Source organism: Gymnoscopelus braueri (genome assembly GCF_963280865.1).
Source record: "Gymnoscopelus braueri genome assembly, chromosome: 12".
NCBI lineage: Eukaryota > Metazoa > Chordata > Actinopteri > Myctophiformes > Myctophidae > Gymnoscopelus > Gymnoscopelus braueri.
The window spans coordinates 35,165,580-35,184,011 of NC_137614.1; the positions used below are offsets into that span (position 1 = coordinate 35,165,580).

Here is an 18,432-nt window from a genome sequence, read left to right on the forward strand (position 1 = left end):
ACGTCATGAGCTTGCAGATCTGCTATTTTCACTATTTTTTGACATTTCTCTTCACTATAATGACGGCCACAGTTTAATGACATGGCACAGAAGAGGGATGCCCGGTTCAAAGTGGTTAAAGGTTCTGCTTCCACAAAGTCCAATCAAACCCCCCCCCCAAAAAAAAGCAAAGGCTACAAAAAGAACAAACATCTGCCATGTCTCAAAGTGGCCACTTTATAGCGGGTTTCAAGCAAACCTTGTCACTGTGTTCCATGAACTCAGCCAGGTTGAGCAGCGTTTGCGTGACCTCTGCGATGTCCTGTGAGGTCAGGGCCAGCGCGATGCTGAGGATCAACTCGTCCTGCTGGTCCTCGCTCAGCTCCGACCAACACGACAGGAAGGCAGCGTTGAACAGGTCCCTGAAGGATGACAGCCAATGCAAATGGACATACACAGTGACACAGGGTTTCTTTTTATGCTATAAACAGAAGTCCCTTAATCCTCCCCTATACTCACTAGTCAACAAACATAATAGGCATGTTTTTTTAATGAGTGGTGAAGTTACTACCAGATTATAGGCCAATATTACTGTACATTAAATGGCCAACGACTTATTGTTCACACCGCCGGCTTTTGGATATTACCTTTAAACTTTGAGTGAAGAAGAGAGGGTGTTGCAGCATAGCCACAAACTAACTCACTCTCTCACACACACACACACACACACACACACACACACACACACACACACACACACACACACACACACACACACACACACACACACACACACACACACACACACACACACACACACACACACACACACACACACACACACACACACACACGAGAGGGCGATATATAGCATTACAAAGATGGAGAGAATGCCACCTATTAAATGTTCTGTAGTGGAACTAACACGAAAGATTACATTAAAACAATGTCAAATGTGACGCCAAGCTGGCCAACCACAAATCAACAACAACGCACACGCATTTGAAGATGAAACATCCGACCCAGATGTCTAAAGAGACTTCACACCAGCCGTCCATTAGTGGCTTCATTGCGAAGTTGTGTCTTTGTAATGACACTCCCGGGCACTAATCATACTAATCAATCTAGAGCACTAATCACACTAATCAAGCTATAGAGCACTAATCACACAAATCAATCTAGAGCACTAATCACAAAGATGGTGGTGAGGGACATGCTGACAATTTGTTTTGTGGAACGAGAGCGATTCTGAGTGCTCTCTTGGCAATTGTGGAACCTGAATACACAGTCCCATCCCATAAAACGTGACCGCTCCATTTGAAAAGCTCTATGAGGGGACTGCACAAGATCTCAGCAGAAGCTTAATTAACTGTCCCAAAGCTGGCTCTAACCACAGACTCATGGACGGCACTCACTGAATCTTATGTCGCCAATCTCGCCATGACCTGTGAGTAGATTTTGATTTATTGTCGGCCAGCTGAGCCAATCAAGGTTATTAGTATAATAAGGATTATTCTTAAGTGCCCGTGTTTTGAGCAGTATCCTTTTATTATAATGATCCATTCCAGTAAAGAGAATAACAGAATTGTCTGTCTTTTTTCCCCCCCCTCAACTGTTGATTTTGGTCAGTCATGCACATCCCTAAAACACAACCATTTATGTATTAAAAATATACTTCCTATACTAGGACCATTGCTATTCCAAACCATTGACATTACCATTACACACAACCCAAAAAAACATAAGGTGGAAAAAAGATGTTTCTCGGTCGGTAAAAACTAGGCTCTGGCTCTTTCTGCAATGCATACAATAAAGGATTATCCGCACTGCATCATGGGTTTGGTCCTGCTGATGTTGTACTGTTTAAAAGGTGTACCCACTTTCTGTGAGTCGCAGGATGACTTTCACCCGTTTAATTTTGTGTAAGAGTTTAATTTTGTGCAAGTTTGGTGTAAGTAAGTTTGCAGAGCAAGCGTGCTTTTTCAGCAACCGCCCTGCTTCGACGTTCACTCAAAACTGAACTCATTCACACCTGGAAGCCTCCCATGAGAACCAAGTCGCTGGCCATTAAACAAACTCATCTGGACCGGTTGGAGGTTTGACTGTCAGGGCCACCTCAGTGGTAGTCGTTGAAGTCACAAGCCTGACTTTTTTACCACTTTTTCCAACCGCCGCCTCAAATGTTATTAATGCAAACTAAGAACTTTTTTTCTGTAAGGCCTCTTAAAATGTCAGAACCTTCTCTATGATGTTCGAAAGCTTAGGTTAGACATAATAAATAATAAATAAAAAAAGGTGCAATCTGACTTCAAAAAAGGCAGCCATTTCATAAGGGAAAGTACTCCTCCAGTGCGAACTGGCGTGGAACTTCATATTTATCCCATTAAAGGAGAATTCCGGACATTTTAAGTGTTATCTTTGATGTCTCGTTACTCACCTACCGACGTAAAAAGTGGCGTTCTTTTTTTCCAGAGATTCCCCTGTCGTCATTTTTTAAACCCCCTCCGTTGTCATAATGGGAGCGCGTGGCTTAGGGAAATTCGTCTATTATAACCGATGCAATGTTATTTTTTTCTCTACTACTAGTCATTGTAGAGTCTCATGATAGTCAAACATGCGCTGAAAGTTCCTGAGAGGCTACCGTTAATGGCGAACGATTTAACACTGGTTGCTTGTTTCTTTCCAGAACCTGGCAACTTGGTGTTGAGAGACAAGCAACCAGTGTTAAATCGTTCGACATTAACGGTAGCCTCTCAGGCTATTCAAAAATAGCAGATATACAAGCTCGTAGCGCGGCACCGAGTGCCGCGCTACGAGCTTGTAGATCTGCTATTTTTGAAAAATCGTGAAAATGTGCGCAAATGTTTGAACATATATTGTTTGAAAGCGAACATTTTTAACTCAAATCTTTGCTTCTGGGGGTCCCTGGAACTAAACATTTTGAGATGGGGGTCGGCAGCCAAATACATATAATTCTGGGGGTCCTTGACATGAAAACGTTTGAGCACCACTGATACAGAAACATGCGTTTTTTTTTTCCCAGAATACTGTTGGGATTTAGAAGACATTTTCTAGAATCGGCTTCAGGTCTTAATGGGTTAATATACGGGGGGGGGACACTGGGACGCCGGCACTGGAGCGTCTCGCTGTGATGTGGTCTCTCCACACGGGGTGGGTAATAAAAAGAGGACGGCGTTGGAAGAATGGAAGGCGATGGGGGATGAAGTGAGGACAAGAGGAGGACGAGAAGCAGAGAGAAAGCAGCAGTGAGTATACCTGGCCAGTGGGATGTAGGTCTGGGCCAGGGACCAGCATGAGCGCAGGGCCGGCGACGACGACTCCTTGAGGAGCACCACGCTGAGACGTCTCAGCCACTCCAGCCAGTCGTCTTTGGACACCTTCCTGGCCGCACCCCAAGCCTGGCAAAACGCATATGAGTTCATTTAACTCAAAAGAGTGTAAAAAAAATATGACAGAGACGATAAATATTATGGTACTAACACTTTTAGGTCACATTGTCCTAGAATTGTGTCCAGTGTCCAGTGTCCCCTATAATGTGTTATTTGGCTGCTACAAGTCAAGTATTCTACTGTAGGGATTCTGAACCTTTGAAGTTTGATATGCATTACGCCGGGGGTCTTCAACGTTTTTCCAGGCCAAGGACCCCTTCGCCTCGATCTACAAGCTCGTAGCTCGGCTATTTTCAGCTGATGTTCCCCCCAGAATAGGGACACAAGGGTTCAAATGGTTAACGTAAAAATAAAACGATAAAGTCCCTACACCACACAAAGATTTGGCGGCCCACCTGCAGTATCTCTGAGGAGCCCCTAGGGGTCCCGGACCCCCTGTTGAAGACCCCTGCATTACGCCACCAATTGATTTATTTATTTTTATCTCTGGGACCCCTAAAATCCTCAGTGTTCATTTAACTATGAGTGTAAAATGGAATTGAATGGTAAATGACCGTTCCTATCAGTCATTTAGCTGGGGACCCCTTGAAACCCCTTCAAGGACCCATGGTGGTCAGTGTTCTACAATAGGTGGATTAACTTATACACAGCAATGTGAGACTGATATGTATCGAGCTCCAAGTATAAACGCACTTAATGTGCTAAATGTAGTTTGTTTAAAGGATCGTGGGTAAATTAGTAGACGTTTTATTAATTAATAGATCAAATAAATGTCCCTTCGATCAATACATCCACAAAAGTCCAATAATTAGTTTGCAGCCCTGCTGGATGAATGGCTGACAGAGTGTTTCGACAGAAACAGGTGGTGTGTTTGTGTGTGTTTACGTTACCTTCTGCAGGGCCGTGGTGCTGACGTGAAGCTTCTTCATAGGCCCCGCCTCCACCGGCCCGCTGACCAGCGCGTCGCCCTGGTTGCCACGCAGCTGCCGGTGCTGGAAGATGAGAGGGTCCTCTTCTTCCTCGGCCAGCGTGTAGCCCTGATGACACGACATGAGAACACTTAATAGTCAATTTACACAGAAATTGGTTTTGCATTACTCGTTCAGCCCACACACAGTCCACATCCACATCCACACACACACACACACACACACACACACATACACACACACACACACACACTCACACACAGACTGTTATGTCGGCCTTCAAAGCATTTGGATGCTGCGGTGCATTTCCTGTTGATAAATATTATGCCGTAATGACAGCTGGTTGTAAACGATAAGGTCAGAGTGGATACTGTTTGTTTACTGTGTCTCATTATATTCTAGATGAGTGCTGGAGCGTGTACTGTCAGTGTCAACACTCTCATTCAAAGGCGGCTTCGTGTTCGGGGGGCATCGCGGAAACCATGCTCAAGCACACAAGGGGGGACGGTCGGGGGGGGGGGGATCTGAGCAGATAACATCAAATCGTTCCATATGCTTGCTTGTCTCTCATTTAATGAGGACATATTTACACAGTGAAATGTTAATTTAACTCCAAGGGAACTTGATACGGTACAAAATAACTGCAGCTTTTTTTTGGCAGAGGTCTTTAACCCATTAAGACCTGGAACGCATCTGTGTAATTTTTTGATTTGAGCTAAAAAAGCATTATTTTACACTTTGGCTATTCAAAAATAGCAGATCTGCAAGCTCATAGCGCGGCACCGAGTGCCGCGCTACGAGCTTGTAGATCTGCTATTTTTGAAAAAATCGTGAAAATGTGTGCAAATCTTTGAATGTATATGTCACAGGGTGAATGGAGAACCAGGTAGATTGAAGACAGAGCGCTCGTTTTTAGGCACGGGGCTTCGGGGCGAGGCGGGGCTTTTCGAGATAGGGTTTATTAGCGAGGCTCGCGAGGAGGAGGAGGAGAAGGAGGACGCGGCACTGCGAGGCGGGGGTTTATTACGTGAGGCGAGGAGGAGCTCCTCCTCGCGAAATAAACCGTCCTCCTTCTGAGAAGGAGGACGGTTTATTTCGCGAGGAGGAGCTCCTCCTCGCGAAATAAACCGTCCTCCTCCTCCGAGGAGGAGAAGGAGAACGCGGAGAGGCGGACCTGTCTTTTGTTGTTCCCCCCCACATAGCAACCAGGAAGCTACGCTAGGGGAACGCTGAACACGCGTGCACACGCACACGCTTGTCCACGACGGAGGCGCGCCGACAAGTGGAGCTTGAGGCCGAGGAAGCGCGCCCTCGCGCCTCCAGGCGCGAGTGCCCGCGCTGACCGGCCGATGCTCCACTTGTCGACTCAGCGCCGTTTGAGTTGTAAACCGATAGGGACAGAATAGTTCTTTTCATGGATCACTGTGTGTGTGTGTGTGTGTGTGTGTGTGTGTGTGTGTGTGTGTGTGTGTGTGTGTGTGTGTGTGTGTGTGTGTGTGTGTGTGTGTGTGTGTGTGTGTGTGTGTCAGGGAGAAAGTAAAACAAAAGCCAGAACACAATAAAAGTATCTTAACAGTCCTGCTTTCAATAAACCAAAAAAAGCATGAGCGCGTGTGTGTGCGCTTGTGTGTGTGTGTGTGTGTGTGTGTGTGTGTGTGTGTGTGTGTGTGTGTGTGTGTGACTGTGTGTGTGTGGTCGCAGCCATATGTTTGTGCACAAGCCTGGCTTGTGGCTCCCTCTAGTGTTGCTTCTACAGAATTGCTGGGTGGGTGGTAAAAACGAACGCGCCTTCTTCAATCTACCTGGTTCTCCATTCACCCTGTAACATATATATTCTTTTAAAGCGAATATTTTTAACTCAAATCTGTGCTTCTGGGGGATCCCTGGAACAACACATTTTGAGATGGGGGTCCGTGGCCAAATACATATCATTTTGGGGGTCCTTGACATGAAAAAGTTTGAGCACCACTGATATAGAAACATACGTTTTTTTTTTCAGAATACTGTTGGGATTTAGAAGACATTACATTTTGTAGAATCGGCTTCAGGTCTTAAATGGGTTAATAAAGTTTTGACGTGAAGTATTAGAATCCCTCTGAAGCTGTACTGGACTGGCTATGCATTCCACAAAGGCTATGCCAGGTCACCACTCTGGAAATGATAATGACGATAATGATGAACATCGTTGTTGTAACTTTATATTCATAGCAAATCATTTTCAAATCCTCACCAGCAATAAACACTACCACATACACAGTCAAATCTCCTCTGTGTTCATTTATCCATGTTGTTCCTTATTTCCCCGAGTCCTCTGGGTTCTCAAAGTGGGGTCTGGGGACCCCCAGGGGTCCTTGAGGAAGTTCCAGGGAGTCCCCAGCTAAATGATTGATAGTTAGGAACAAAATGGACAGTGTACAAACGTAACCAAGTTCAATTTCCACTGAGGATTTTACAGTGTTGGGTCGCAGAGATAATACCCCCCCAAAAAACATCACCTGGGAGTCCGTAGCCTAATGCCACTCAAACTGGGGGTCCTTGTAATGAAAAAGTTTGAGAAACACTGCCCTAGGACACGTGTAACTTTGAGAGTGCAGAAATGGAACCAAAAGCCAAAAGCACGTGTAAGTAGTTAAATGAACAGTATTTTACTGTGTTCAAGTGCACGGAGAGAGAGAGAGACAGCCAGAGGGATAAAAGGAGAGAAAAGAGGAGAGGGGGGGATGAGTGGGGCAGTGATAGAAGGACAGATGGAGAGGTGGATGGGTGCTGACCTTGACGATGCGACAGATGAGCACGTCGTAGCGCTGGTGGTTGATCCTGTGCTTCAGCATCACTTTGTTCACCATGGGAATGAAGATCTGGTACTGCAGGGGGCAGCAGAGAGCACAGTGTGAGTGGCGAGCCCATAGGCCAGTCACAATTATTACATAATCGCCTGATCGCATTTTGTTTGAAATAATCGCAATTATTTTTTGCATACTTCGCCAGAATCGTTTCCATTCGTGCACACATTTTCAAACATAAAAAAAGCGGAAATAGCAAATCTACAAGGTCACAATGCCTCGCGATGTGACACATTGTTAGCTTGTAGATCGGCAATTTCTACTATAACGTTTTTGTCAATATCTTCCCTGTGCAATTTTTTTGACAAACAGAAATAGACAAATGTAATTTGCCCAATGCCAAAAACAAACACACAATTCATTTGTTAATCGCAATTATTTGCATGACAATTAAAATGTTGTGATCGTGACATAACAGCCTTAGTGCCGATCCCGGGGGGCGTGTGCACATTCCACGCTCTCTTGGGGGGCCCCTCCGCCTCACCCTGCTTCCTCCGACCACGCCGTAAAGCCAAATGACACGGTAGCGCATGCCAGTTGTTCCCATCAAAAAGACTGTGGATTTCCAAGGCGGTGTTGTTGTCCACATGTGGTCTGCTAGCTGCAGAGGTTAGGGCCCAGGAGGGCAGGGTGGGGCGTGGAGAGAGAGAGAGAGGGGAAGTCGAGGGCGGGGAGGCCGAGGGGCGGTGGGCGGTGGCGGGGGCTGTAGCAAACGTGTGATCTCACCACCCTCTCTCGTAAACACCATTCCCCCACCCACCCGCCAGGCGACCCGATGACATCAGCGGCGAGTAGAAACACTGAGATGATGTGCTGGACACAGTGTATTACGTCAGTGGTCACCAATTTTTATGGGTCGCGACGAGTAAATTAACTTTTCATATATATATATATATATTTTTTTGTTTTGTTTTGTTTAAAAACATTAACCCATTAACTGCCAGAGGTATTTTCATATTTTTTTAGCGAGTGCCAGAGTTTTTCATTGAAAAAAAAAAGTACTCAGGAGCCGAGATACAGAATTTTTAAGTTTTAAGTTAACTCATATAGTGCCAATGACGTCTTTTGACGGCCGTTTTCAGTGCGCCATTAGTGCCAATGACGTCTTTTGACGTCTCCTAAAAAATCAAAAAAAAAATTTTTTTTTTTTTTTTTTTTTTGGGTTATTTTTTTTTCTTTTTAATCTCAAAGGAACTAGGAGAAAACGATTTTCAAAAAGTTAATTCTCCATCCACTTCAATGTTAAAATATAAACGGAGAATTTTTTTTCTCCGTTTGATCCATAATGCCTTTGGCATATGGATCAACAAGCTGAAATAAGCCTGGCAGTGAATGAGTTAACAAGGAAGTGGATAGGAGTCTAGATCTTCGAAAAAATCATATCTCCTTGGTCTTTGGGTCAAATTGAAAAAAAAAAAAATATATATATATATATATATATATATATATATATATATATATTTTTTTTTTTTTTTTAGTTCACGTAGATCTACGCGATTGGCACGTGGCGGCTTTAAATAGGTTCGCGTAGATCTACGTGATTGGCAGTGAATCAGTTAAAAGATTTAAAAACTTGTTTTTTCTTCTTCAGAAATCACTTACTGGTGATTCATTCACCATGCATTTAAGTTTGAGTGCCGGGGAGACTTATCTTTTGGGTCTCGAGCTGAAAGGTTTGTGGCACGCGCTGCAGTCAGGGTTGCCAGATCTGCTTATTACAATTTGCCCGCAAGATTTTATTTGAAAATAGCCGATCTACAAGCTCGCGACGCGTTGTGAGCTTGTAGATCTGCTATTTTCAAATAGCTGACGTATATGTTAAAGTGCTCATGTGGCCCACAGTCGCTTCTTTTGGGCTGGTTTTCCTAGACCCGGTTGCTCGTTTCTCTCACAGACTCTGGCAACACTGGGCCTGCAGTATGTTACCTTCTTGCCGAGCTGGAAGACCAGCGAGGACAGGGTGTCCATGGAGGTGGAGCGCAGCTCGGGGGTGCTGTCCAGCGTGCGCACGATGGGGTGGATGATGCGCGAAGCGTAATCGGTGAAGTCCAGAGACTCCGTCAGCCGGTCCAGCGTCTCCAAGGCGACCCTGAAGAAAGACCGGCGGGGGGAGGGGGACAAGATTAAGCATCGTGGCAGCTTTTGTTTGAAACGCTCAGTACCAGGACAGAGAGAGAGAAGGGAGAGAGGCCTGAGAGATGGTGCATTTTCCAAAAGTCTGACATTAACTCTTTGACTGCCAGAGTATTTTCATAAAGTACTCCCCCAGTGCCAGCAATTTTCGTGTTTTTTTATTTTTATATTTTGAATTTTTCTCATGAAAATAATTTAAGGACACATAATTTAAAGACCCAGCACAAATCCGCCACTAGAGAGCAGCACATGACAGCTTGATCATGTCGTTGGGTCTCTCTCACCCTTCTTGATAGATTAGACAAGGAAAAACATGAAAACGGATGTGACGTCCTCCCAGATTGTTTTGATCGGCGAAAATTACGATGTGATACACGACGGCGATGACTGATTGTCACCCAGACCATAGATTATAGAAGAGAACCTGTCCGTTTGTCCGTTATACCGTATGAAAACCCGTTTATTTACCTATTTTGGACGAAAATGACTGGGGAAAAAAATCAAAAACCGGAAACGGAATCCAGGTCATGGAACCGGATGCAGATGTCCGTGAAGTAAGTGGAACTCGAGAATAACATTGAATATTAAGCAGCATAGCGCAATCAGAGATTAAACAATGAACGCGCGTCAAGCGCGTCGAACGCATCGACGGCCAACTGGACAAAGTAGCACTTGACGCGTTATCGCGTCGTCCGCAGTCAAAGAGTTAAAAAGCTTGTGAAGGTGCTCACCCTGCAAGTATTTACCGAAGAGGCGGAGAGGGGCCACATAAAAGTTAATAAGCTCTGCGATATGTAAAGCGCTGGCACTGGAGCCCTCTTCTGTGTTTCTGGAAATGTGGGGCACATTATTTCTAGGGTGTTTGGTAGAGCTGTGCAATATATCAAATCCATGACGTATTGAGAACTTGTTTTCATCGTATCTCTCAAACCGTGTAAGGACAATGATTCACCCGATCATGTCCTCTTTATCTCCATGTTGGTCCTCCTGGAACATGAAGTAAGTAAGTAAGTATGTCGGAGGGGCTTATTGCTGGCATCAGCCGATCAACAAGAGTGTCTGTTCCCCTTGCAAGGCGCCAGACAAGGGAGATGGATTGTTGAGGTGGAATGCCACCTCTACCGTCAGCTCCCAATACTTATCGCTTCAACGCTTGTCTTAAAGGGTCTACACCATGAAAATCACTTTTTTCTTGTTTTTTTGTATTTTTTGGGGTCCCCAGTGTCTCTTGTACCCCAAAAAATGTTTTTTTTTTAAATTCAGTCATTCCTTCTCATTTCATGGATTTCCAGAAATGTTTATGAGGTCACAAACATTATTGATGGCAAACCCAATGTTAAATGAAAAGTGCCCGAATCGCTCCGAAACTTTTTCTACCCCCCCTAAGTGGGGGTCTACGAACAAATACTTCGGGCTCTGATTTTGGCTCCGCCCCCCGGAAGTGGGTGAAACAGGCACCTCAAACACTTGGTGGAATTGTTCAAAAATGTTCAAAGTGTTTTTTTTTCGATTTTGTATTTTTCTTAGATGCTTCTTTTTATGCAGAATTTTTCCTTTTTTTTTTTTTTTTTTAAATTTTTTTTTAAATATTTTTTTTTATTAACAGACACAATTGACTTGGGATGAGTATATCTGAGTGATGATTTAGGCTCAAACCTTTTGAAAAAGGTTTGAGGGACATACACCATATGATATTAAATTTTAAAAAAAAATAAAAAAATTCATGGTGTAGCTCCTTTAAGCCTGAGTTAACCTTGGTTGCGCATTGTTTCTCACACCAAAAATAACATATCTACAAGCTCATAACACATGAGCTTGGGCATGGCACGTTGTGAGCTTGTACATTTCCGGCGTGAGACACTGGCGTACAACTAAGTCAAAATCAGGCGTCGGTTCCCCAAGAGGTGCTACTCATACGCTGAGATGGAGGTGCCCGGTATTGAACCCAGAACCATGTGTTTCAAAGGCGAGCACTCTACAAACTAGGCTGCCTGAACACACACGAACCTTAACCATCTGATTTGATTAAATAAAACGCACGAAACATGGAGCTACATTGTGAAATTGCGTAATAAAGAAAGTTTGGAAATAGCATGACAATATTGAAGACATATTGAATATGGATGTTTGGTCCATAAATATTGTGATAAAAGTAACTGGATACCCAAGAGAAACAAATGTGAGAGAGAAAACAACACGGCTAAGTTGCCTCATGGCAAGTTGGCCAAACAGCAGACACACACACACAGGTCACGGTACTGACTTGCGTGCCTGCAGGGGGACGTCTGGGGCGTCAAACAGTTTGACGATGGGCGGCAGCAGCAGGTGGAGGTAGTCGTCCAGGTTGGCGCCAAACAGCTGGATGGCGTTAAGCAGCTGGAAAAGAGAGCACACTGTTGAATGGATCAAGAGTGTAACAGTTCAATTCGAAAAGGCTCATTAAGACCAAATGGGTTTTTCTCGAGCAGTTCTCGTGGAAAAAAACTGCACGTTTTTGTTATTTAAATTTTTTTTCCAGGAAGGTGATGGCAGACATTCTAGACTTCATCGTGATAAGGTTTACGGGGAACAAAACATAGCGGAACGTCCTGGGTACTGCTGGCCCTCCCTCTTCCGAGCAAGCCGTCTCCAAACATGTCCTAGGTGAGGATTTCACAACCTTGGGTGAATTTGCTTGGGTGTTTTCTGGTGAACCAAGTCACACATTGTTTCTGGAGCTAATGGGAAACTGTGTCTGTGTGTGAGTGTGAGTGTGAGTGTGAGTGTGAGTGTGTGAGTGTGAGTGTGAGTGTGAGTGTGAGTGTGAGTGTGAGTGTGAGTGTGAGTGTGAGCGTGAGCGTGAGCGTGTGCGTGTGCGTGTGTGTGTGTGTGTGTGTGCGTGTGTGCGTGTGTGCGTGTGTGTGTGCGCGAGTGCGTGCATGCGTGTGTGTGCGTGCAGGCACACATATTGATGGTGGTTTAGAGGGATGACGTCTGTTACAGCCAACTAAAGACAGACCCCCCCTTCCCACCAGCCCCCATGTCTAAATTGCGCCAGGCGAGACTGCAGGAAGCTGCCGAGGCGGGGGTCTGGGAGAGCGAGGAGTGTGTGTGTATGTGTGTGTGTGTGTGTGTGTGTGTGTGTGTCTGTTTGGGGGTTGGAGGGATGGATAGTCAGAACAGCTCCTGTGAAATGATGGAGATCTGTTTTCTTTTCTTTTCCTTCAGGCTGGAAAGTAACCCGATTCCCCGGCTGCCTCTGTCCGCGACCCCATCATCGTGCTCCGCATTAGCCCCAGACCCTGGCCTCGGGTTATAGCCTACCCAGACGGTGGTCTGCTGGGTTATCTAACACTGCAGACGCTGAGACAAAACAGGAACAGGAGAGAACGGGAGAGCAAGAGAGAGAGAGAGAGAGAGAGAGAGAGAGAAGACTCTGGATGACCGCAGGCCTGTGATTGCCGGTCTTTGCGGTCGGTGCTCCAGGCTGAGATTCAGAGTTTGGGGGGGAAATGAATGGGATAAGTATCAGCGGCAGCGTTGCCAGATCTGCTGATCATAATTTCCAAGCAAGATTTTATTTGAAAATAGCCGATCTACAAGCTCACAACGCGTCGCATCGATCTGCTATTTTCAAATAGCTGATGTACATGTTAAAGTACTCATGTGTCCCATAGTCGCTTCTTTTGGGCTGGTTTTCCTAGACCTGGTTGCTTGTTTCTCTCACAGAATCTGGCAACACTGATCAGCGGCGGCGGGGGGAAAGAGGAGAAGGTGCCAGCTACGCATCGCTGGCTTTGGGATGCTGATTATTCAGTGTTGTGCTGGGGCGAGATGCGGAAGTTGGCACGGGTTATGGACACAGCCACAAACTGACATAGCAACGTTACCTCGTTAGTCCTGAGTCAACTGAACTCTTGCTGTGCCTACACTTATCGAGTGTCAGTAGGGTGCAACAAAACCACACAAAACCACATTCCACTTTCTGAGGTGCTAAATAAAGTGCAAAAATCCCACAAAGTATCCATTCTACACAAAAGCCCTATTTTATATTTCATCGCATGGCGGTGTCACGCAAAGATAGCCGATCTGAAGCTCACAAAGCAATGCATTGTTGTGATATTGTTAGATTAGCTATTTTATTTCATTTAAAAGACCTGAGGCGATTCTTAAAAAATGTCTAAATCCTAGTTTTTTTTGAAAAAAAAACAAAAAAAAAATGTTCAAGATTTTTCAAAAATAGCAGATCTACAAGCTCATAGCGAGGTTTATTAAAATAGGGTACATCTAGTGCCAGCATATCTTCCATCCACTTACGTTGATATGTTGCGTGCAGTAGAAGCCCCGACGAGGACGCGCATGTAAACAAAGCCTGTGTGCGAGACGGCGGAGGGTCCCGACTAACGCCTGGAACAATAATATTTCTAACGCGATCCTCCATTGCAGAGTGATCGCCGATCGAAAACGGCTCATTTCAACCACGTTAAAAAGAAATAGGAGATATTAAGCTTTTAGTCAAGGAGTTAACATTGGAGCGGACGAGCGGAAGCATTTTTGACATGGATCCACTTCCGGCCTCTCCTTCTTAGAGACTCCTTGGATGATCCTAAAGTTTCGTTAGAGCGCCCCACGTGGGAAAAATATATATTTTTTAAATGGGCCAAAAACGGTCTTGACTGTTTATGGCACATAACGCATAGCTTATCAAAAACGGTCCGGACCGTTTTTGGCACTCAATGTGTTAAAAAAGAAATAAAACATGTTGATGCCCAAAATAGGGATGCCAATTTTGAAATTGGTTCATCTTGTTAACTTCCAACCTTCCCCATAGAATTAGGAAGTGAAACATTAGAGAGGAAACCAGCCATCAGTGTAGCTTTTCCAAAGGGAAAGCTGCAACCTCAGTCAAACAAAAGGTCAATTATATTATGCAACAAAGATCGATTGCAGCCTTAAAAGGTTAACATCCACCCTAAATCCTTAAACGCTATTTAAAACGTATTGGTGATATACCCTGTGGCCAATGTTGTACCGAGTAACGGGGGGCCTGTCACGGACACAGCATTTTGAGGAAAGTAGCTAAGCTTCAAGTTCAGCAGCGGTAAAAGGCTGTCCACACCGAGGATGATAGTTATAAAGATAACGATGTGAGCATCCACACTGATGAACGATAAGTTCTGTTAATACACGGCTTGGTTGCATGCTTGATTCTGATTGGTCAATCACTGAATTCAGCGGTGTGTTATTTCTGAATAATGACCGATGAGTCCTATAACAGACCGCCGTCTAATCAAAGGGTCAGAGCAGCTGCTGTGCTGCTTGATTTTATGCTGTATGCTTTATGCTGATTTTATCGAACACGGCAGCCATGTAAACAAACGCACAATGTCATACACAACTAACCATTGCTCTCAAGAATGTTTTTGAAAACATTTGAACGGAGAATTAGACGATGCAGTAACCGAAAATGTATTCTATTTTATCAACACTTCCTTGTTTTCCGAGGCGACCGTGTTGCGCTGGACGGACGGCCAGCGCAACACTTACGGAATACTTTCATTACCGTAAGCAAGGAAATACTTCGTTTTGTAGTTACTTTTGGGTCAATTTATTAATGTAATTATTAATTAGCCGTGTAATAAGCGGGATAATTGACGGCGCGCCGGTCGTTGTTGAGAAATAAACCCCTTCATGATCACTAAACCCCTCGGCTTCGCCTCGGTGTTTTTTTCCCCCCAAAATGTTTATCCCACGATTTTGTAACCCATTTTTCACCCAGTGCCAATTGCCTAAGCTTGTAATCCTAGGCGCTACTCTCCCTCTGCCAGCCTGGGGAGAGTCCTGAACTGAGCTCATGCTCCCTTCAATACATGAGGAGTGGAGCAGGCCGCTTCTTCACCTGACAGGGGGGGGAGTTTCCCCGGTAGGACGTAGCGCGTGGAAGGAACACGTTATTCCAACCAGTTACTTTCCCCTCCATCAGGCGCCCCGGCTGACCAAGGGGAGGCAGTATAGAGACAAGGATTACTGCATGTTTTTTGTGAGGGTACCTACCCTAGGGGACACGGGGAGAACATGCAAACTCCACACAGAAAGGCCCTTTCGCCAACCCCACCTAGGGTATGGTCACTGATGACGTCTCGGTGTTTAATTCCTGTCGGGGGTTATTTCTCAACAACGACCGGCGCGCCGTCAATTATCCCTTGCTTAAAATGTTGATCATGAGTGATGTGTTGAACGTGTTATCTGGTCATTTGGATGGATTTTGTTCGGCTAGCAGTGTTTTTTATCATTAATCAAATTGTTCGTGATGTGGACTCAGCCATCCACTTCAGTTACAACTATTTTTAGGGCAACATATTTAGTTTTCTTTTTTAGTCATTATTCTTGGTGTGGAAGGTGGAATCAATGTGGAATTGTTGCCATCACTTCTCACTTAAGATTTTGATTCTGAGAACTAAGAAGATGTTCATCAGCCAATACTGGAGTACAATGTGAATGTGTTAGTCAAAGAAATGCCCTCACCTTGATGGTGACACTGCGGCCGGTGCTGTTGTCGTGCATGAAGACTCGCAGCATGTGAGGGATGAGCTGGGGCAGGTACAGCTTGAACTCGCCGCCCAGCGCCACCACGATCTGCTCGATCAAGAGGATGATGGTGTTCTGCATGGGGTTGTTGGGCGTCCAGTACTCCTAAAACAACACAATGGAACACATCAGTAAAATAGAGTGCAGAACAACATGTAATGGTATACAAAATAATTTAATTGAATTGAATGGGGACAGAACAGAACAAATCAAATCAAAGAACAAAACAGAATAGAGTAAAATCAAAACAATGAAATCCAATCCACTTTATTTATAGCACATTTTACAAACACAAGGTTAAAGTGCTGCACAAGAAGAAGAAAAAACATAAAACAAAAGCTAGAAAAAGGGCTCCTCTGAGCACCTCTGAGCACAGGTCTCCGCCAGGTCAGGTAGGTTATTGTGGACCAGCAATGTTCGGAATTCGCCAATCAGGATGGAAAATGAAAAATCGGACAGATCCGTCTTGATCACATGACAATAATAGAGATAATGTGTAGGAGTAATATCTATATACAGTATGTATATGTGTTTTGTAAAAATTGGCCTGCTGGTGGCGCTATAATCAAATGCGATCAAACGCTGCGTTCATGATTTGAGGCATTTTGTTCAAAACGAGCCACTCCTGCAAAACGTCAGAAACAGAACTGAATACAATTCCTCAGAACGGCAGAAAACGATCATAGCTGTTTTTACCAAACATGCATGTACACATCAGTCAAACTTATTAAACACCCAAAAACTATTATAGCTTATTTCCATTGTGGCCCTTTAACACTCTGTGCACCAGTGGCCAAAAGTGAAGTGTTTCTCTATAATGGCACGAGTTGAGAATGTAATAATGTGCTTTAGTACAGGAAGTCAGGTACGTAATGAAGGCATTGAGCTATGCCTCTGTCCAAGATGACCAATGACCTAGATTCGCGTGACTCTGATGTATGCCTTTTCTTTTACGACATGTGGAGGGGACGTCCAAACACTACCTCATCTACCTTTGCTGTGGTAAAATCTATTGGTGCTCTGGGAGTATGTGGGTCTTGGCCTGAGAGGCCTGGGTCAAAATGTGTTTCTGTCAATGGGAGGAGGAGAGGGAGGGAGAGATCAACAGAAAGAGAAAGAGAGAGAGAGAGAGAGAGAGAGAGAGAGAGAGAGAGAGAGAGAGAGAGAGAGAGAGAGAGAGAGAGAGACAAACAAACAGAGAGAGGTATATAGGGAGAGAGAAAGATTAGAAAGAGATGGGGGAGAGGGAGGAAAAGAGATGGAGAGAGAAGGGAGGAGGGAGGGAGAGAGAGGGGACAGAGGGACAGGGGAGGAGAGAGGGAGATGGGAGAGAGAGAGTGAGAGCAAGAGAGAGAGAGGTGTTGGACAGAGAATTGCAGCGGTGATGCAGAGGTTTCATGTGCCAGATTGGGGGGGGGGGGGGATGGGGCGGGGGGATTTGCGAGCCGAGGTGCAAATGGCAAAGACAATTTCCTGTCAATTGGAATTGATATCACGTCTCCCGCGTGGCTACTGACAGCATTTTGGAAAACCCGGGTGCCAGAGCAGTGACTGGTTACATTAGAGATAATAGAGTTTAGGACAAGAGAATGAAACAACAGGAACAGGAGAGTGAGAAAGAGACAGGGAGAGAGAAGTCAAAGTCACGTAATACGTCAATATACCAATGGGCTTCAGCTGTGAAAGCTGGCTGAGGAGTTCTGCCCCCGCTTTCCTGCGTTGCCCTGCCTATGGCCGCAGAGTCTGAGAGTACGTGTATGTGCGTGCGTGTGTGCGTGTGTGTGTGTGTGTGTGTGTGTGTGTGTGAGAGTGTTTGCGTGTCTTGAATGGCTATTCCAGCCCCCTCCATCTGGATGCATGAGGTAGACTGGAACGAAAATGAATAGATCCTTTGTTTGACTCCCCATTTATTAAGTCAGAGGCTCTCAAGGTGGAATGGCCCAGTTCTCTCTAGTTCTTTTCGCTGGGAGGCGTTCATAATATGTTACCTAGAAGAATCAGGACCATAGTCTATACTGCTGGCAGCCCCTACAGGCCATGCTGCTCCTAACACCCACCTGGACATTTTTTTGCAGAAAGGTTGCACTAGAGGACAGACCATGGGGTCTGTCCCCCGGCCCGGTAGGTTTCATCCTGCAATCTTCTCATTAGATTATCAGATATTGATCTCATTATCTATTGAGCAGACTGCAGGTTGCTCATTTTGGCCTGAGGGTGGCACTAAAGGAAAGGTCATGGGGTCACTCAAATGGATATGGTTCATCCTCCAGGAAGCAGGAAATGTGCACAGCAAGTTTCCTGGCAATCTGCCAATTAGATTTGGAGATATCTTGTGTGCAAGTGGACATTTTGGCCTTATGGTGGCACTCCTTGGGGGAGCATGAAGTTGCACATAAAATTCCATTTCAATGCAGCCAGTGGCTTTTGAGATGAGTTGTTCTCCTGTAGATGGCCTGACTGACTGACTGACTGACTGACTGACTGACTGACTGGCTGACTGGCTGACTGACATTGCCATCCTTATGCCAAATTCACACCAGATTGGTATTCCGCTTCCATTTTCGGAGAAAG

At 45.0% G+C, this 18,432-nt stretch overlaps 1 protein-coding gene across 4 annotated transcripts in view; it reads right to left on the minus strand.

Moving 5' to 3' along the window:
- mtor (mechanistic target of rapamycin kinase) overlaps nt 1–18,432 on the minus strand; it is a 155,244-nt gene that overhangs the window by 99,134 nt on the left and 37,678 nt on the right. For all 4 annotated transcript variants that reach the window (XM_080445025.1, XM_080445024.1, XM_080445023.1 and 1 more), the window contains exons 21-27: nt 15,799–15,966; nt 11,558–11,670; nt 9,088–9,250; nt 7,090–7,182; nt 4,280–4,426; nt 3,256–3,398; nt 239–401 (exon numbers count right to left, since the gene is read on the minus strand). In XM_080445025.1, the coding sequence (XP_080301151.1) occupies nt 239–401; nt 3,256–3,398; nt 4,280–4,426; nt 7,090–7,182; nt 9,088–9,250; nt 11,558–11,670; nt 15,799–15,966 (990 nt within the window). The remainder of the gene's footprint in view (nt 1–238; nt 402–3,255; nt 3,399–4,279; nt 4,427–7,089; nt 7,183–9,087; nt 9,251–11,557; nt 11,671–15,798; nt 15,967–18,432) is intronic.